The sequence below is a fragment of the Phalangium opilio genome, unplaced genomic scaffold (genome assembly GCF_054372755.1).
Source record: "Phalangium opilio isolate 3A_F unplaced genomic scaffold, DU_Popi_V2 ptg000344l_1, whole genome shotgun sequence".
Taxonomy (NCBI): Eukaryota; Metazoa; Arthropoda; class Arachnida; order Opiliones; family Phalangiidae; genus Phalangium; species Phalangium opilio.
In genome coordinates, this window is record NW_028324227.1 from 1,611,760 (window position 1) to 1,633,453 (window position 21,694).

Below are 21,694 nucleotides of genomic sequence, written 5' to 3' on the forward strand. Positions count from 1 at the left end.
TCTGCTACTATACGCTTCTTTTTCAAAATGAAAAGGTACCGAGTCAAAAGCAAGCGGGATACGCTCTTTCTTCCTGATTTGAATTGTGTGGTTCATGCCTTTGCCTGTACTAACTTTATTCAAATGATTTTCTGTACCCGCAATATAAAGGAAACCTCTCCACTCTTCAAATATGAAATAGAGTTTATTACTTTCGCATTCCCGATTCCTTTATTGTAAATACCGTGTATTTATAAAAAAGGGAACTATTTCTTAAAATATTTATACAGCGATATGCTATCAAAAGTAACTTCCGATTTGTGTGCTATTGATGTAATTTTAAAGCGAAATTCTTTTTCTTTTCAACGTTTGTAAAGTATGTAGAAGACAGAAATCGAATAGTTCTATTTTAGTTGGAAATTGATGAAAATACTTCGGTAATCTTGAGTTTTAAATAACTGAAATTAGAAGTATATAATACTTCTCTTCGAGAGAAGTGTACCACAAAGCGGGCGGGGTAATTGTAACATGATTCTTCCCAACTTCATTTTATATTTGGAGGAAGGACCCTCATCATTACTCTATTAGCGCTTATCTATTGAACTCAGCTTCAAGTTCAGATACATCCAATATTTTATTTTTACTATTTTGCAACTCCACTACTACCGCTTCCCAATAGTCGGCACTAAGTCCACTTGAGCCCATGCGGAATACTTTTACTTGTGCCTGCCAGAACTTCGAACGCGTAGAAAGATTTTTTTATCATAAAACAATCCAGAAAACGTTTTGATTAGATTTCCTAGACTTTCATTTTTGAGCTCGTGCTGTGCCGCCACCTATGAGTTGCCGGTTGCAAATACATTTAGCTAGTGGTATACTCCCTTTAAAAAATAACATATCCCCGAAATGAGCTGAGAGGGAGAGAGAAAGAGAGAGAGAGAGCGAGAGCAGAGCACGGCCAGAGATTTGAGTCCCTCTTCTGATCTCAGATGCTGGTTGAACCAGCTCCGGCGAAAGACGTGTGTCAGTTTTACGCGTTCAAACTCTCTCCCCTCTTTGGGAGTCTTGTCGCGTTCCCAGCCTCCTCCGAAAATCCCTAAGAGAATCTTTTTCCCAGCACAGAGAGAGAGAAAGAGGAGATATCTTCTATCCGAAACGCGCGGGTTGATTCTCGATTTGCTTTTTTAGTCTTGCCGTCTAATACAGTTGTTAGCCTAGTGACATAACCCACCAAAACAAATAAAAAAGAAAGTGAAACGGGAAAAAATAAGAAAACCACCCCCGCGTCGAGCAAATCTCTCGCCAGCCAAACGAGAAAAAGATGCGTCAACGTTTTTTTTATCTGGTCAGCTGATGCCTTTACCACGTGGAGCGGACCATACAACGTTACAGACCTCCCTTGAAAATAGATTTCTTACGCCGAAAAAGTTGAAAAATTTGAATTTTATTTATAATCTTAAATTTTGGGTAAAGAGAGACTGCCTTTCGCCAAAAAGAAAAATATAAATAATCTAATCTACCCCCGTATCAATATCTCCAAAAATATGTTTTTTTAACTCTCGGAACAGTTATCTCAGTCCAGAAGTAAGGAGAAAAAAATGTTTATAACGACGACTCATTTTCTAGGAAAGGAATGATGTTTTAAACTTGAATTTCTTTTTAATTAATTAATTAGTTAAATTATATACTAATCAAATTAGTCGCGAAACTTTCTTACGGGGAATGTTACCGAGTTTGCGCAGTTCCAGTCGTTCATTTCCAACTCGTTGTATCCGTCGGAAACTCGTTCGTTTCCGGGTTTGAGAACCATTTCGTCTTTTAGCTTTTATATAAGAAGTTGTATCTTTTAAATCGGGACCTCCTTAAGATTATGAGCAACGTCGTCAGATGACGGATAAAATGTGGCGAGAACGACGTTGGTTTGTGCGCAGTGGCAGTGGTCATCGTCTGACCATGAGGACAACCGGCGAGAATTTGTTTTTATCATCATCGGATGAATCGGATGTAGTATCCGCGAATGAATCGCGGACGGACTTGTTTAGCAGAACTAAGGAGCGAACAAAAAGGCTCAATCAGAACCGGGGTCAATCGTTCAACGTTATCAAATCCTCTCACGTCGTAACTCTAGTTTTATTACCGGGATTCTTATTGTTTCTATCGGGACTCTGTCTACAATCGAGTCAAGCCGCCAAATTTCCTGTTGAAGAATTTCTTCATACCAAATACCCGAGGAAAATATCCAACGATTTGTACATGGATCCCTGCAAGTCCGGTGAGTTTTGTTAGGCCATCCCAACCCTAACACCTCAGGGTGTACCGATACAACTTGCCGTTCATTGTTTCGACATTTCAAAGATGTATATAATGGACCACTTGTCAAAGCTCTCTCCCAAATATCAAAACCATAACCCAAAAAGATTTTGAAGTAGGAAAGTAAATCAGGGGTATTTGTAAGTGGTCCGGTTAGAAAATACGTTTCGTTATTGGTCCATTTACCCTTTATGGGCATTGCATAACCGCCATTAGAGGGATGGCGTTGAAATTAATTGTCAAGGTATTAAATAATTTTTTGAGAAGTTCTGGGCCATCTCATAACGGAAGTAACCCTTTTACACAAATTTTGGGAGTTGAAATTTTTGTTGTTTTTGTATAATTTTGCAAGATATTTATCTTGAAATATTTGGAGATTTTAGAGAGTACACCTTCGTATAGGTCACGACCTTATGAACGTGCCAATTTTATCAATTTATATCATCATAGGTTTTTTTCAAAGTTGGTGAGAGTTTTCAGAGCAGAAAAAACTAAAAGCGAATAATTGACTTAAAATTTTTAAGGAGTTTCATTGTTCAAAATCCTTTTCACTACAAGTTTAATTTATCGAAACAAATAAACGATAAAGAAATTTGTTGACCTAAGTTTAGTCAGAGCAATCTTATTTTTATTTCTATTAAAAACATAAAATTTCCACAAAAGAGGTTGTATTTTAAATACAATGCGAAATTATGAACTTATAGCACGCGCTAATTTGTGATTTCTTTTAATTGAATAATAAGCCTAGTAGTGTAAAAGGTTAAAACACGAGTGAAGGGTCCATTAGTTTCTTTGTTTCGATTTCAAACAATTAAATCAAGAAATAATTAATTTAAAAACACACGTATACAAAAAGGAATTTCGTAAATTCATTATTCGTTAATGAAGAAAATTCTTGATTGATAATGTTTACTCTTGATAATTTTTGACAGTGCGCCTATTTTGCTTGCGAATACTAATTTGATTGGTCTATTTCTTAGCCTCCCCCCCACGCGAGACATTTTCACCAACCAAAGAGGGTATAAAGAATAGGAGTAGAAGGCTTAGCTGGAGTGTTTCCTCTAAACTTCCGATTTCCACACGCTCATCTTTTTCTGCCCTTTTATTAATTGAAATACGATTCAACCGAATATTAGGAGAATAACATAAATAAATAAATAAAAATGTTAGCTTCAACTCCTGTTCTTTATACCCTCTTTGTTTTCACCAAGACTGAAAACTAGGCTAAGCTTAGGGCCTTACTTTTTATCCCTTGTGCATTAAATAAGCGTGGTTCGGTTGAGCAGATTGGTGCTTGCCAGTCTTTCTTTTCTCTCTTTTCCCCACCCCCGTTCATGGAATAAACCATGAGCATTCCATGGGTGTTAGAGGCGATATTGTAGGAATATGGGATGTTATTCGTTTTACTGATGTGCCTATTAACAGTATAATTACATAATTTATTAATTTATGATGAGACGCTCATGAATAACTATTAATTTGTACAAATTGTACCTTATCTTGACCCTCGCCCTGGGAATGCTCAGGTCCTATACGTCAAAAATCAATAATTCCGTGTAAAGAGGGAAAGCCCTCCCTAGACTCTACTGGCGTATGTACAGTACAGTACTGCAGACTTCATTAATCTTGGCTCTATGTATTTTATTCTTATTATTTATGTATGGTAATATGAAATATTTCCAAAGTTCTATCGCTTGATCCCAATTTTTTGGAATTAGGGACCGTTGTTGTAGCATCTTTCCAATCATATACACTTTCCAATTAAGAAGATAAAAAAAGTGAAGGGTATACTATTTTTTAATTAGCCTAGAATTGCTTGAAATATAAAAGACACTAGACTGTTATCTAAAGTGATAACTCCATTAATGAGAGAAAGTAATATTAACCGTACTAGATATAGTTAATGCGGCCAATTTAATTGGGGAAAAATGTAAAATCTAATCAATAAGTCTTCAAATTGAAAGAGAAAACGGGGTTTTTAAGTAGAGCATATCGTGCAGTAATTAATTCGGTGTATAAAAGTCACGGTTTAAATTACCAATCACTTTCCATTTTATTGTAATATTTTTGGCACCCAAACCCGAGATGCTAGCACAAATTAATGACAAACCCCGAAGCTCGGTTAAAGTTAAGAAACGCGGGGGAGGAAATTTCTCTAGCCCCTTTAGTGCACACCATCTATTGTTTCATCTAGTACCGCGCGAGTCAAGTTTAATAACAATATCTGAGGCTATCCCTTTAAATATAATTTTTAATTCTACCACATGCATATAGTATAAACATAAAGTAACCACCATAAATTGGAATTATATCAAATCATTTTGACCATTTATCATCGATACAGTTAAGGATATTTATAAAAGTTAGTTGCTAGAAGTTATGCTTTTGTTCGAGACATAACATTTCACCATATTTAAGTAGCGTATATTTGTCAGTAGGTCTATTTTTCTTTTTAGTTAAGGAAAAAAGAAAGAAGAAAAAAAAACACCTCCCCATAACACTACTCAAATAATCCGGTCTAAATTAAATACCCTAAGCATCCAGCGTAGGGAAAAAAATCGTAAAAATTCCACTACCAGGCATCTGGCACTAAAAAAAAGACTAACTTCTTTATATGAAAAAAAAAAAACTAGCCACGCAACTCTCCTTTATAAAGCCTCAATTTTTTGGCGGCTTAAAAAAATACCTCGCATTATTCTATTAAGATATCCCCGAGGGTATTTATCCCCTCGGTTGCACCGTAGCCAACTTTTAAATTGCAAGGTATCAACTTTGAGCGATTCAATAATATTAAAACGATTCGGATAATATAGCTATGCCTATAAAGAAAGGGACTGGACACTTCTCTCTCTCTCTCTCTCTCTCTCTCTTGGTCTTGGTCTTTCCTCTTTCCTTGTCGTAGAATATTTAGCGTAGAGACTGAATCTTTTAGAGTAAAAGTGTGAAATGAGAATCAATTCAAATAGACCCAATTATCGAAATTTTCAATTTCTAAAATTGAACCGTTGATTGCATTCCATTGGGCCTTCCAAATGCACTTACTACATTATCTCTAGTTATTATTTCACGTTAATTATGTCAAATCTTAAAAGCGAAGAAGTTATATTTAAGAAAGATGAATCACGTTTTTTTTCTCTTTACCAGATCCCAAAACGTGACCGTTGATTAACATTTCCTCTCTGTCAACATAATTAAACGAAGCATTTTCCAATTAGTAATGAATCACACGCTTAAAATATACTCGTTAACTTGAAAATTGCGAAATCCTGTGTAGTTTTCTCCAAAAACCAAAGAAAATATATATTTTTAAAAACCAATTTTCTCGCTCGAGCTTCACGCACAAATTTGGCGGGAAATGAATTTATCTTTTAAGGTGTTGTTTGTTGTCGATCGCCAAATTCCCCTCCTTCGAAATTGATGACCACGCAAAATCGTGTAGTGTGGGCCGATACCCTATTGACTCGTTGATAAGCCCGTCGAAATAGCTGTAAAGAGAGTCTGCACCCAGCTTCGTAAAATACTTGGCTTTTAAATTATTCTTTAGCGTACACTCTCCCAATGAGCACGTATGAGAAGGAGATAAAGAGGGAAGTAGGAAGTAACTACAAAGGCACTGCCCCATATCTCTCTCACGCGTACCTACCTGAGCGCACAGCTGAGGAGCCAGACGTCATGTGATCCCTTAAGAAGGAAAATGAAAAGGGTAAATATGAGAAGATGGTTAGAGATAGAGGGAGGTTGTAAACAAACTTATCTGATTTTTCCCCCTCATTGTTGCGCCGATTGCCCATGTGCGGAACTCTGATACCTAGCACATAGAATTTGGTCTCTCCGGGACTCCTTCTAATACGTTCTCAATGACTCTCCTTCTCATACATATGAACCACCTTGTTGGGGTTACACGAGAGTGCCCCTTAGGTAACTTAGAGTGATGTTATGTGTATGGGCAAGGTACAGTACCTAGGGTACGGCAACTACCTGTATAATAAATTTATTCCAAAAACCCTCCCAACAGTTTTCTTTCAAAAGTACGGTTAAATATATTCTCTTCAAGGGCGATTTTTTCCTTAGATAATTTTATTTTATCCTAGGCCTAGTTTAAAATATTTTTTTATGCCTGTAAATCTTGAGGAGAAACATGCCAAAGAATTTGAGCTTATTTGGACAGCTATTGCGAGTTGTTTTTATTAATCGTGACAAATTTTGGAGTCTACCTTTTTCGTTGCCTCCTTAAAGGTTCGGTAAATTCAATATTATTTATATCATATTTACAGATTATTGACAACAACTTTTAATTACTCTTCTCTCTAAGCATCTCTAATCTCAACACGAAAATTTATATATGAAGTTTGTTTTTCCGAACATTTCAACCTCCCTTTTGTTTCGGAATTCAGGCGTTGTCATTGAATTTTTTTTTTCTTCATCTAAAGGCGAAACAATGTTTGTATTATATTTCACGGCTTAAATTGTTTTTTAAAATAATGGTATGGCAGTCAATCTTTAAAGGAATGGGGCAAACCATAATTTTTCAATGACAATATAATAGAATACTGTACTGATACACTTCTCTCTCTCGAAGAGAAGTATTATATGCTTCTGATAATAATAATAAACGCGACTTTTCCTTTAAATTCTAAGGAGGAGCAAATTTTTACTTCCCTTATAAGAAGCGTTCAGGGATGCGTATTTGAATTCCACCTTGTGCTTATTGCATTATCACATACTTGTCTTGTTGTCCCCCCTCGTTGTTACACTGTTGCCAATTATCTTTTGACGCTAACGGGGAAGTCTTTATAAGGAGCCGCTGCGTTGAATGTCGTCGTAGTTTGTTTTACCAAACTCGCCCTCTTTGCAACTTAAGCCTTTACCCAATTTTCTCCGATGGATTATTAGCAATCTTAGAGGCAAATCATCGTATCTCCAAACGTCTGGAATAACCAACCCTCTTTCCAGCTAGAGCGATTTCAAACTCCTCGAAACATTTCTTCAGGTTCACATTTTATCTCTCTTCTCATTGGTCTCTTGATGGCAATGACCAGTTACATTAAGGTTTCTAAAAAGCTTAAGTTCTTGATATGATTTTTGAAATCATGATCCCTTAGGAAAAATTAAACCGAGATAAAAATGGTACCGACGTTAATCATCACCTTTTAAAGCGTTATCATTTGGAAAAAACCTTTCGAAGAGGGAACAGATTAGTCCTTTAAAAGCTACTGGTATCTATCTATTTGAGCTCTACATAGAAAGTATTCATCGACAATGCGGAAGTAAAGAGATTGTGGGAAGTATCATGTTTTCAATGTGAAATAGTGGCGCCGAAGAGACCGAATGCGTTTAATAAAATATGGAGTTGCGATTGCGTAGTTTTTTTTCTCGTATACTGTAGGACCTGAAAGTAAGACTGTTACACAAGTTACGCTTTAATGGTCAAACCAGGTTAGAAGATGGTGCGACAGTTTAGCTATACTTCGTAATGCTAGAGACTTACTGAGGGCTAGTTGAAAAGCGAGGCGAGAATTGACTACACTCGGTTTTGCAGTCCATCTTCCTATTTAGTCTGTGCTAAGCCTTTGACAGCGCATCACCAGACGTCGCTTTACTAGAATCTATGACCTACGTCACTTCATGACAAGCTCTAGTTTATAACCAGTGACAAACTTATGTCAACATATCTTACGAACTTATGTTTCATCCTATTGTTCTCAACCCAAGCTTTTCTTTTTAGTTCGCCCCTTCTTCGGAAAGCGGGATCGTAAAAGTTGTATACCACGTGATCGTTTCGCTTTTTTAAAAGCGATTAAGGCGGAAAATTTCCTTCTTAACGATCATGATTAATTATTGCCCTTAACTAGAAGAGTCATTTTGTTCTTTTTTTAGGAACAAGGCCTAGAACCCTTTAGAAAATCTTGTTTAAAATTCATCGGGAGCAATTAAGAAAGAGTTTGGTTCAGCTCCGACACCACCGTTTAACTTTTGTCAAAAGAGGTTAATAGAGTTGACTCTTATTCCTAGAGAATGCTTAATTAGTTTTTAAGGCTCGAAACCGTTAAAATATGGTAATGGTCACGAGGTTTTTATACTCTACATTGTTGCGAAAGACAGATAATTGTTTGGAGGTGACCTTTTTATTAAATAAATATTGCCCAATTTAACTTTATTCCTTATAAAGTGTTTTAAAATTTTGTTACTAAGGAGCTTGCACATAGCTTACTAAGAAAAATCCCTGTTTTATGAATGTTATACCTTTAGAACAGAAGTATATCTGTGTTTAATCAACGTTAATAAACCAAAATAACCCTCAAATTACCCATGAATTTCTCCGAGCCTAAGAGGGATACATGGAGGTCTCGCGGTTCTGGGTTGATGATAATATTATGACTCATTGCTATTTTTTCCCCATAATAGTTTAGTAAAAATTCCGATTATTTAAGGGGGTTGACAATGGAGCGATGACTTAGCTCACCGACGTGTATAAAAATTATCGATTGGTCAGGACCAAAAACCCATTTATGTCCCGCGGATTCGGAAAGACCGGGGTAACAACGGAGTAGAAGGAAAAAGGAATGAGTAGATCGCCTTTCCCTCGTTTCCTTTTTTGTTACACGGGAAGCGAACCGTCCCTCATCTGCTCATTAAGAGAGCAGGAGAGAGAGAGAGAAAGTGAGAGAGCCATTTAATGGGAGTGTTTAACAACCTGTCGCTCTGCGCTGTTTAATCCTCCCTCCTTCTAGAGCTCTTTCTTCCGAAAAGACATAACCACATAGTGTAGGAGTCAATTACTTAATCAAGAAAGTGCACGCATGCTTCGGGAAGACTTGAAAAGAACTATCTATGTAGGGTAGCCTTTAATATGTCCTTTTATTGAGGTCCATCAGGCACTTTTCATTAGAGGAATGTGTATTAGGAAAATGGTTAATTTCGAGTCAGAGCTTCGGTTTTTTTTAATATGCATCCTTCAGACTTGGGATTAACGTTCAAAGATGGATCTAGGCTGTAGTGTCGAGATCTCTGGTTTTTACCAAATTATTACTGGTTAATTCCCTCATTGGCAAGCTTATAACGATCCTGTTCAAAAGTACGTTCGCGGGTCCATGATCACTTATTCGTTTAAGAAAACGAAAAGGGTGAGCGTGGGAAGAATCATGTTACATATCAGAAGTATTGAGAGGACTGCAGGATGTCATCCTTCTTCTGTTATCCCCTTCTGATTATACTTATAGACAATGGACAGAAAGAGGGGAAGTGTTTTACTTCATCTAACGAAGTTTCTATTTTAATTTCGTAGCTGGATTCGTGGGTGATATAGCTCTGAGCAGGGAAGAAGCGAGACACTACGAGAGAGATTTGAGGATGACTAGAAGACGTCGACGTGACAGAATGAGAAAGGCCAAACGTCAACCTTTTTGGGAAACTAGGGACTTCCCAGAACCTCAAGGAGAGTTTCTCGTCGTTAGTAGGAATATGTCCGAAAAAAGTCGTCGAGAAAATAGAAAGTCTCTTCCTAGGTAAGAAAATGTCATAAACTATATTTTAAAGGTGCTTGACTCGAGAGTCGATTACCCGTAATCATCGCTTGTCATCCAAAAAACCTAACATCTCTTATTTGTGTGATTTACAATTTCCAGACACGCTCGTCACTACAAGCACCATCGGCGGCGGAAGGACGGTGATCACCGGTCGAAAACATCACGGCGATCGGTTAGAGCCGCCACAGCCAGAGCGGATCGTCTATGGGAACACGCTGTCATCCCTTACGAGATTGAATCCAACTTCAGCGGTAAATGACTTTTCCATTTCCGCTCTTAATTAGTAACCCTTCCCCTTTCCGCTTCCTAAGGCAAATACCTTTTCGAGAGCCGTGGCTTTCGCGCCGGAAATACCCCGACTTCTTAATTGAAGTTTCGATTGAAATTTCTCCCTTTTAGTATACTTACAAAAGCGGCTACGCGTTACGAGCTTCTCCCTACGCACCCCCTTCACCCGCATTTATATACATTTCGTCTGGAATTTCTCGTGCCAAGGGTGAAAACAGGAATAAGGGCGCAGAAACAGAGACCACAAGGGCATGGTAATAACTCCCCGGGCCATTATGCAAATCGTTGGAAAATTTTTATATCTCTTTTAATTGAGGGGTTCGCCCTAGCTGCACAATGTAAAATAGAAAGAGAGAGGGAGAGTCCTTATCAAGTTTGCCGACTATCTGTAAAGTTTAACTGGTACAGGACCCGTTTCCATATTTATTTAATAAATATCCTGCCCGTGTATCTCTGTATTATTGCACGCGCGGTTCAACCCTTGCTCCCCTCACCCACGTCCACGATAGGACCAACAATGAGGCACCCAGTTTGAGGCTGAAGGTCTGTAGTCGTACCAGCAGTATTCGAAGTTATGTTATTTGAAACTGCGCTGTCATGATAACGCTGTTTTCTATAAAAGCCATTTCAATAACGCTGCGCTGTTTTGAGTAAGAAAGCTCAATAGATGGAATTAAGAGGAAATCCCAACTCCTTTAATTGTCTGCGTTTTATTTTACGCCTTACCTCCAACGTTGCCCTGTTTCTGGTCCCTTATTTTGGTTCCTGCTGTATGTTTAATGGCGAAAAGTGTTAATGAGAGTGCCTTATAACGTTCAACCCTGTCCAGTCTCTCTCAGTTGTAAAATAATGTTCTGTTCTGTTTGAACCGTCGAAACAATTCCGGGGTAACTTTACATCAAAGTGGTTCTACCATTGGAGGACAAAGTTTTATCTCAATTCGTAGCACTTTGGGATGAGGGAGGGGGATCATTGGGTGCCTTCCTTTTGGGGAGAGAGCCCATTAGAGCTATATTCCTCATCCCAAATATCGTTCCATCTGTTTCACTCCAGTTTATATATTTCAAGACCAAATTCAACTGCAACCATCTGCAGGCCCCATAACTAGAATTCTAACGTCCGTAGCTTTCATACGTGGTCCGTTTTCACCGTGAAAATTGCGATCTTAAAGTAAAACCAATATAGTCAAAGTGAGAAGTTTTCTTTTAATAGCCTTTTGTTAACCCTTTATTCCCTTTTCCCGCCTTTCTCTTTATTGTTTCTATTTAATCGAATGGTGAAGAGCGAAACGGACGGACCTTTCGGTGCTCGGTGTGGCTATTTATCGAAGAGCTTAATGCGATTTTCTCTATTCGGGGAGGTTATATATAAAAATATTCGGCCCAAAACCTTTTGGGGTAAGGGGTGAAACCGTTCTTTCTGTCTCAGGCAATGCAATCTAAGTGTTTTAACCCGAAATTTCGTATGGGGTAAATGTCTTGATAAGACTTCCACTCTATTAACGGACTAATCGCGGATAGAGTCCGAGAGTCTCTGCCCGCCGCCGTTTGATGTAGATAACGGCAGATGGCCCGAGACAAAAGAGCTCTTAATCATCCGGCCATCCGTATTGCACGGGTCTTCTCCTACATATAGGGAACCGAAGCGAGTAGAGCTGAGCCGAAAAAAAGGAGTTTTTTGGGGATCGTTATCATTTTCGCTTCTTTAATACTCTAGCCAAGATAAAGCGTATCCATACGCCATAGCCGCCCGCAACAGCACCAGATGCTTTTGTTCGGCTTCTCCTCTCGCTCTTTCTCTTATCATCAGGCCAGGGGTACAGGCCCAGGCTCTGTGATTGAAGGCTCGGTCCAGGCCAGGGGTTACGAAAATGTATCATTAAATCGGAATATGATTCACATTTTATCAGCGATTTTCTTTTTCCCCAACCAGGATATAGATATAGCTCTTTCTATATCTTTTATTTCCTGGTTTATATTTATTTAAGCCTTGTATCTATTCGCAAAATTTGGGGAAGGATAATTGATTTTTCTCCCCTTTCAATTTATGGGTGTTAGTGCCCAATTGCAATTTTGCATGGTAACAATAATTTCGAACGAGCTGAAGGTTTTCGAGAAAAAGCGTCCTGCAATACTCCATTTGTTTTCTTCATGTTCATTTTAAATTTTATTTATCTTTTCCCAATTTCTTTATGGTAAAATGCAGTTATAATTACTATACCAATTAGTTCTTGTCACGCCCCTACATAACGCACTGTACATCCTTTTAAATGGTGTAAAAACTTCATGTTGACAGTAACCGTGTAACTCGACCCAAAAAATATAAGGCGGTCAAGCCAACGTAATTAATGAAATTCCTAAGAGTTTCTGTCGTTGTATGTCGATGACGTAGCTCTCGACACAAATTTTAATCGTTTGACCTTTTAAACCTACATACCGAACACCCGTTGAATAAAACAATTACACTTAAGTATCGATTCAAATATAATCTTCTCGAAACGGGGTCACGTCTCTTCGCCTAATATCGTTCTCCCGAATAAATCCTAAAATCGGAAGGTTAGACCAAATTTCCATAATAATTTCGATATTATATGCCGCTATACGCCTGTGTATATGATGGAAATTTTACCACAGCAAGAATGTAATCCGATTATATTTGACGTCCGTGTATAGGGGTTAGAGTCAAGGAAAGTTATACATTGGGGCCCTTTAGCTTTACAAACTTATTAAGTGCAAAAAACCTAGAGCTAGTTAAAGACCTGAGAATGTTTAGTAGATATCTCAGGCTTCCATGAGCTCATTTGGGCTTCATATCTGAAAGGTCTGCCAGTAAGTAAGGGCGGTGTTCTTTGGACGATTTCAAGTTAAAAATGTTCCACAAAGGACACCGTTTTCCAGTTATGTTTGGGTTGGAGTGTTTTAGGGATGACTCATTAAAATTAGCATGAAAAACTGAAAGTCCGTGCATCATTAAAACAGTTCAAGAAACTTGAGAACAGTGACCCATAGGCCAAAATGTCATAGAACATTTTTGACTCAAAATCGCCCAAAGAACATCCTCCTTTAATTTCTGAGAGACGTTCCAGAGACACACTGTATTTTTGGTTGGATTTATATCCTGAACTGGTAATGTTTATTTATCCGTCTCCGGACCCTTATAAGCCGCTTCCTAATAATTTTCCGTTAACACTGGCTAGTTGAGTAGGCTTTATAATACTTGTATGATGTGTGTTGGCGAGCCCTTTTCTAATTAGGTAAGAATATTCCTTGCAGGAGATCACCGAGCTCTATTCAAGCGAGCAATGAGACACTGGGAAAACAACACCTGCATCAAATTTGTGGAGCGCTCTTCCGATCATCCCAACTACATCATTTTCACGGAAAGACCTTGCGGGTAAGCCCTACATTACTATATAGTAACGCTACCTCTTTCCTACCTACCATAATCATCTCTACAACAGGGAACCCTTTTATCTCTATACAAACGAAGGGGGATTCGAGAAGCGTTGGAATTTTCCTTAATGGTTTCCGTATGTATTCTTTTTCCTTCCATTAGTTGTTGTTCTTTCGTCGGCAAACGTGGTAATGGTGCCCAAGCCATCTCTATCGGTAAAAATTGCGACAAGTTTGGCATAGTGGTTCACGAATTGGGTCACGTGGTTGGATTCTGGCACGAGCACACCCGACCTGATCGAGATCGTCACGTGCAGATCATCAATAAGAATATTATGTCTGGTATGAGTTTCACTTATTACTTAAATACTTAGCGTGTCTCGTATGAAAGGGCTTTTAAAAATTAGCCATGTTTAACCTCGCGATAGAATTGTCTTCGAGGTTTCAAAGTTTTTTGAGTGTAGAAAACGCGTAATCTTGAACACAACGCAACCTTTCATGGATTAAAGAGTTAAAACGTTCGACCTCTAAGAGCCAAACTAGTATAATTTGTTACGGATCGTGAAAGGTCAAACGTCTCATCGTAGTCGCTTTAACAATTCCCTCTAGAATATAAGGCTGTTGCTAAAATTTGCTCCTACCTGTTATACTGTGAATTATTCATGCTTTCTCGTGTATTTAGGCGGTATTTTTTTTTAGTTCCTTTTTCTACCAGAATATGTCCCCTTTGGCCTTTCGCCGCCTACATGTAATAGGTTGGCTGGTGAAAAGGCAAATCCTTTACTTGTCAAAGCGTCCTCTTCATTTCGTAATTAGCAAGGGGTTGAGAGATTCCCTATGACTCTCACTGGTCTCTCAGCTGAGAGCGCGTGGGACTCCATGTCACATGTGGTAATTAAATATCCCCGTACATAAAAAAGAAAGATCTATTAAATAGAATAGCGTCTCCATTATTTCGTTATAGCTTAGTTGGGAAGGAATACTTCATTCCGGTCACAGATATTCGTTACAAAATGTCTAATAGGTCTAGTACTTCCGCTTTTTCTTCCTGGAATTGGGTATGCGGGTCTAAACGGATATTTTCTCTTAATTTATGAAAGAAAGTGTCCATAATTTGTAACCGCTTCCGTTTCTTCTTGAGGTTAGAAGTGTCTGTATCCGGTTTTTTCTCTTGGAATTTATAGGCGTAGGAAATTTTCTCGGCCCTTGGGGTACTTGGGAACGAAATTCTGCACACGTGTCATTACGAAATACGTCGTGTCTATGACTAATTACTATAGCTGAATATATTAGGACGTAGGCGAATGTTCAAGAAGAATCTTTGTCTATCTCTAACAGTGGGAAGGGTTATAGACCTTAAATGTCAGAAACGTTTCATCTGACTGTCGCAAACAGCTGATTCGTTATCGTAATTTTGATATAGTCGTCCTCAATATTATATTACCAATTAAATTGGTTTAACAATTTAATTAATAATGGAAATAATACACAAATTAAGTTATTGACGTCAGTGGTGAGCGATGGCCTTGAGAATTTTAAAGTGGTATCCTCGATCTTTGCCACCATAATGTTCTTATCCGCACTAAAACTGACGGTACTTAGCTTTGTTGGGAAACTATCGTATCAAGGAAACTTTATCCAAAAGTCTTACACTATCTTTAAGAGTTTCAAAATAAGAACGCATCGTTCCACGGGGAATAACAGCTATCTTTGAATGTTTGGAAGGTCAGGAGTACAACTTCAACAAACTGACCGAAGAGGAAGTTAACTCTCTGGGTCTGCCTTACGACTACGACAGTATCATGCACTATGCCAAAAACACCTTCTCGAAGAATACGTATCTCGATACGATCCTGCCACCGGAAGACCCTGTTAGCAAAAGTATGCCCGAGATTGGTCAGAGATTACGGTTAAGCAAAGGGGACATCGCTCAAACCAACATGCTCTACAAATGTCCAAGTAAGTGCGTAAGTATTTTCTTTTCGAGAAGATACTCAAATCCCCTCCCACTTACTATTCAAAATCTAGAAGCTTAGCAAATCTCGTAATCTCTGATATTTCCGAATCATCGTTTAGGATGTGGCCGTACCATGCAGGAACCAACGGGGCTTCTGTTGTCACCTTCATACATGAATTCCTTGTCGTTGGACGGTGACCATTGTGAATGGAGGATAACTGCCACCCACGGGGAAAGACTTTCGCTCAATGTCACCGATATGGATATCGGAGAAAGCCAAAATTGCGAAACGGACTACTTGGAGATACGGGACGGTTATTGGCACAAGTCAACTGTTCTGGCCAAACTTTGCGGTAAAGACAAAAGGAAGGAAGTTTTCATGACTACCGGATATCGGATGCTAGTTGTCTTTAGAACTTCGCGTGAACACGCCGGTCGGAAAGGATTCAGAGCCCACTATGAAGGTAAGCTCAGTAAAATATGTCGTTATCGATACTGCTTTAAACTACATTCTGATAATGAGTTACTACTGTCACACGGGTTCATTTAAGCTTGCCAATCAATATGTAGGGGATGGGGCACCCTTAAAACAATACGGTATATAAAACCCCATCTTTGAACTTTCTCGGGACTTGAATGGGTTCTGATTTGACTTGAATCAAAAGGGGAAATAGTAGCTAAATCTAAGATAAGAATGGACACTGGTTAATACTGCTGCAATGATTCAGTATTTGGCTATATATTTTCCTATTTAAAACTCCAAAACAACATTTTCTCATTTCAATTGCAATAGCCATTTGTGGGGGAGAAATCAATAAGGATCAGGGAGAACTTCAAAGCCCAAATTCACCAGAAGATTACCACCCAAATAAAGAATGTATCTGGAGAGTAACAGTACCAGGAACCTTTCACATCGCTTTGAAATTTTCGTATTTCGAGGTAATTATTGCCAACTTAAACTTTTAGTTAGACATTACACAAACTTAACCAAAATTTAATTGACCAAGATTGAGAACCACGATAACTGTGTCTACGATTATTTGGAAATCCGTGATGGCCATGACCCTACCAGTCCGTTACTGGGCAAGTTTTGTGGTTATAAAACACCGGACGACGTTCAATCGACCAGCAATAAGATGTACATCAAGTTCGTATCGGATGGTTCAGTGCAGAAACTTGGTTTTTCGGCCACTTTCACGAAAGAATTTGACGAGTGCAAATCCACCGATCACCAATGCGAGCACGAGTGCGTCAACACACTGGGAAGTTTCCGTTGCGAGTGTCGCATCGGCTACGAACTTCGATCCGACGGCAAAAAATGCGAAGGTCCAAAACGTTCTCCGTTTATTTCACAAATTGCACCCTTTTCTGAGGCTGTAAAGTAGTTTCAGAATGGAATGTCAATTTTAGACGCATTTTAATTTGGTTCCGGGGGTTCATTTGGGTTTAATAAAAAATTTCTAAGCTGAATATCTTTTTTATTCAACTTAATGTTGCGTAGATATTTTTACAAGGATTACTCCTGTTCTTGGGTTTTTAATATTTTTGAATAGGGTAATGTAGGGATCGTGGAAGCGCCTACTAACAAACACATTTGCGATCGAACTAATGCTTTTTTTCCTTGCTTGAAATTCGTGCTTTTACGTGTGTGGTCTCCCTAATTTAATCCGCACGATCCCACGTTTTATTGCTTTTTTATTTCTATCTTAATTTCCTCTTGGTGTTATTGTACGTACGTAATGCGCTTTTTTCGTTAAACCCCTTCTTTATAGACGCCTGTGGAGGCGTGATCGAGATGTCCAACGGAACCATCAGCAGTCCGTCCTTCCCTGACCTTTACCCTTCCAACAAGAATTGTATCTGGGAAATTATCGCACCACCCCAGTATCGAATCACGCTCAACTTTACGCACTTTGACCTAGAAGGAAATAACGTAAGAATTTTTTTCTTAATCATTAGTCCCATTAAATCGGTTGTTGTTTCTTTTACAACTCAACACTAAAACCAATCTTTACGTTATTCTGTCTTCTAGCAAGACTGCGAGTACGATAAGGTAGAAATTCTTAGTAAATTGGGAGATAATGAACCTTCGAAACACGGAGTCTTTTGCGGAAGTCGTCTTCCACCTGTTATTACTTCAGAAGGAAATAATCTCAGAATAGAGTTTACTTCCGATAACTCTGTACAGAAGAGCGGCTTCGGTGCCATTTTCTTCACTGGTAAGTTTCAGTTTTACATTCTCAATCAATTGAACCCAAAGTCGAAGGAACCTAAACTCCTTTAGCCCAGGCATATATGAACTAAGAAATGTTTACGACAATGTTTCGTTCTGATATTTGAACTCAGAAGAACCCGGACCACTAGGCAATAAAGCCACGTAATCTTCCTTTTTTTTACAGACAAGGACGAATGTGCCACGAATAACGGAGGCTGCCAACACACGTGCAAAAACACTATAGGTAGTTATTTGTGCTCGTGCCAAAATGGGTTCGTGTTGCACGAAAATAAACACGACTGCAAAGAAGGTGAGTTTTGTAAAAAAAATGTAAAATTTCTTTAACGTGAAACCCGCATGACCAACTCTCATTGATTACCGCTTTCTGTTTGGTCGTTACAGGCAGTTGTACGCATCAAATTAACACCCCATTCGGAGACATTAGCAGTCCCAATTACCCTGATTATTACCCAGGACGAAAGGATTGCGCGTGGCTCTTCACCACGACACCCGGACACCGGATTAAGCTCGTCTTCAACGAGTTCGAGCTCGAGCCGCATCAAGAGTGCGCCTACGACCACATTGCCATCTACGACGGAGACAGTACCGATTCTCCGACGTTAGGTCGTTTTTGCGGCAGTAAAGTACCTCACCCGATTCTGGCTTCCAGCAATCGTATGTACATGGTCTTCAAATCTGACGCTTCCGTTCAAAGACGCGGGTTCAAGGCGTCTCACAGTACAGGTGAGAGATTTGTGACCACCTCGTTTAACTTACACTTTTCCGAGGTTTTGACTGGGTATAATTAGGAAAATGTGTATTTGTCTTTGAGCAGTTTGTGGTGGTCGATTGGTGGCAACGTCGACTGTAGACCATTTGTATTCGCATTCAAAGTTTGGCGACCAGCCTTACGATAATAAAGAGGATTGCGATTGGATCATCGAAGCTGATCGCGAAGGTGTTCGCTACGTACAACTCCGCTTCTTAACCTTCGAAGTCGAACAAGAACAGGATTGCGGGTACGATTATGTCGAGATCTTCGATGGTTACGACGATTCCAGTCATCACCTCGGAAAATACTGCGGCAATAATGTAAGTATATGTTTTTAATTCACCAAAGAGTGGTCGCTTCGAATGACTAGCGTAATAACGCGTATTTAATGCAATCTCATTAATTAAAGCTAGGTTAGCTATTCCATCCCTTTACCTATGGTTTGATCAGTTACTATTACTTCAATGAAGCGAAATGCAAAGACAGCTAGACCTAACTAACGTACCCCTTGTTCTTCGTTTAAGCTTGTTGAGTTTAATAAGAAAGATATTTCTCTTCCCGCTTCTTTTTGCTTTAGTTACCTCCCGACTTCACGTCAACGGGGGACACTCTCTTGCTCCGTTTTCGTACGGACGACACCATCAACTCTAAAGGTTTTTCGGCTGCGTATCAGGAATTCCAAGAAAGCAGCGGAGGCGGAGAAGAGATCGAGAAATCGGAAAAATCTCTTCCTCCTACCATCTCGCTGCTACAACGGAGATAGAACATGACGAATATCCGAGAACGCTTTCGTGCCCTCAAGTAATATTCTTTAATATATCGCTCGGATTTTTGAAGGATCGTGGAAGAAAAAAAAGGGAGATGAGAGTTAAAGAAGGGCCCGATTTGTGATTTAATATTTAAAACTATAGCCTCGAGCCCTCGTCAAACTAGTCCGAAACCTAAGCAATCCGTTGCCAAAATATAAACACGACAAAATTTAATAGAAATATTTCAACTTACAAGCCTTGTTTCTGCATTTGCTACGTATACGAGTTGCGAGGCCGTATTTCTCTTAGTTTTTTAATTATTTAGTTAATTTAAAATATTCCATTTAGTATAGTTTTAACACATACACTCACACCCGGTTTTTTATAGGGGAACCTATGGATGGCTAAATTTATTAGATTGGTGTTGTCAAGCTTAATTTATGACTTAACGTCTATAATTCCATGAAAGCTACAAAACCCTAACCTATAGTTCTGACGTAACATTGTCCCAGAAAAGGTAAATTGCATTAAAAAGCTGGCAATCTTAATAAAACTTGAACATTTCTCAATCCTACTTCAAATGGCAGTTTCTCAGAATGTTAGCTACAACACAAAACTATATTTGGCCCGAAAAGGTTCCCACTTCCCTTTTATTTATGTTTAAATTTAAATGAAGTTAATTTCCTACTATGCAAATTATATTTTTTTGTGGCATATATTGTAATTTCTCCGGAAAAATAGGTCCTTTAATTGTATTAATTAGTTAAATTTAACTGAAGTAAAACGACATAACGTTTTCCCTAGTTTCAAAGTTTTTCAAAAAATATTTCGCAATTATTTTTTTTCCCCAGTTTTTTTCCATTTCAGTGAAACATCGGTTGATTGATGACATTTAGACGAACCTAAATTGAAAAATAAGTGGCATTTGTAGGACATTTTTATATATATATATATAGGATCAAAAATAAGAGAAAAAAATATGTTAGGAATGAGAAAAGAAAATACAAAAACTTTATATTGTCGTTTAAGTAGAATTCCGTTGAAATAGAAATTGACAGTAATCTAGAGTAATAGAATTAAATAAAAATATTGGGAGAAATCTGATTCAATGATGAAATACGGTTGCGAAGAAAAAAAAATAATAAATATCAAAACCAAGGGTGACATATCTTTTGGTTTATAAAACCTTTTTTATTATTATAAATCTTGAATATCTTTTCGAGAAAATAACAGTCTTCCCGCATCTATTTATCTAAATATCGTCCCCTTCTAAGAAAAGGAAACATTTTATATTTTATTTTAACTGATATTGAAAACTATTTATCTTCCGATCCCAGCCAGTTTCCCTCGAAAGTAAAATAGTTTATCGCTTTTCCCCCCAATTTTATCCCATCTCGACTTAGTTCTTAGAGCGACCATCGAGAGAAAAAATGTCTTTTTGTAATGTCCATGATGTGAATTTTCTCAATAAAAACAAAAAGAAAAAATTTGTACTTTGCCCGTATTACTGGGCCTTCCTGAATAAAAAAAAATTAACTCTGAACAATTGTCTTTTTCTTTTTCTATGTTGTCATTATTTAATCATTTGTAAAACCTCTCGAGCTGAAACGTTCCACTATGTTTATGGATTCCCAACTAAGCCAAAAAGCTGGCCACCAAATATGCTTTACTCCCGAGGATGTGAAAATCACAATCTAGGCCACGTGAGGAAAATGAACTATATCTCTCCGGAGAATCGTGAGTGGTGGGTTTGAAAAATTGCCCATGCGCAGAGAGAATAAATAAGAATTTCTCTCTGACTCACAAGGTTGGGGGAGGGGGGATACAAGTCATATTTTTCATCTATTGAACTGACGCCTAAGAAGGTAAGAGATGCGAATCCGTATTTATTCATATCCATGCTGTACCTATGGGAGTTTACTAATAGCAAAGGGTAATAGACGTAAAATTGAGATTCGTACGTGATCGTGGCAGAAAGAATTGCTTAGAGTGGCGTGATTGTTGAAAATTTCAAAGCTTTTGGACCAAAATCATACGAAATATTGATTACCGAGGAATGAAATCCACACAAGTGGACAAAAATTTAAACCTAGCTCTCATTTCACGCTTGAAAAAACATCATTCTTCATCCTCATATTATTAAGTGATATATTTATGTTTGAATTATTATCGTGTTTATTAATTACTACTTGAAATTAACCGCCAGAACAATACGTTTGAACTAGACTTATTCAATTTATTATGGCCAAACATTAATAACAATTGTTATGTCCTATATTATAGTTACGATCCAAACACATAATTTATACCGTAAAGCCCGATAATTTACACGTTTATTTCGCAAGGGTAATTCCTATCGAAGGCAGAGCTTACCGTGAATCAAATAACCCATCTAGACTAGACTCGGCTATCTCTATATAAATCGAGAGAACCAGGCTACTGTTGGTACTGTACAACGAAAGTTTTGATTATAAATTGCGCCTCTTCATCTTGCTTATGTATACAG

General features: G+C 38.2%; 1 protein-coding gene across 2 annotated transcripts; it reads left to right on the forward strand.

Annotated features, from left to right (window-relative positions):
• The first annotated feature begins 916 nt into the window (after positions 1-916).
• LOC149609994 (tolloid-like protein 1) lies at positions 917-20,734 on the forward strand. Of its 2 annotated transcripts, none has more exons than XM_089859858.1 (15): positions 917-2,251; positions 9,575-9,794; positions 9,915-10,066; positions 13,376-13,496; positions 13,659-13,837; positions 15,200-15,454; positions 15,572-15,916; positions 16,246-16,391; positions 16,460-16,778; positions 17,225-17,385; positions 17,485-17,671; positions 17,852-17,977; positions 18,070-18,411; positions 18,503-18,759; positions 19,017-20,734. In XM_089859858.1, exons 1-15 carry the CDS (start codon positions 1,867-1,869, stop codon positions 19,200-19,202), a joined length of 3,381 nt encoding a protein of 1,126 aa, XP_089715984.1. In that variant the 5' UTR covers positions 917-1,866; the 3' UTR covers positions 19,203-20,734. The 2 variants fall into 2 exon arrangements, with proteins under 2 accessions (XP_089715984.1, XP_089715985.1); XM_089859859.1 differs by having other exon boundaries at positions 919-2,251; positions 15,221-15,454.
• Positions 20,735-21,694: the final 960 nt, after the last annotated feature.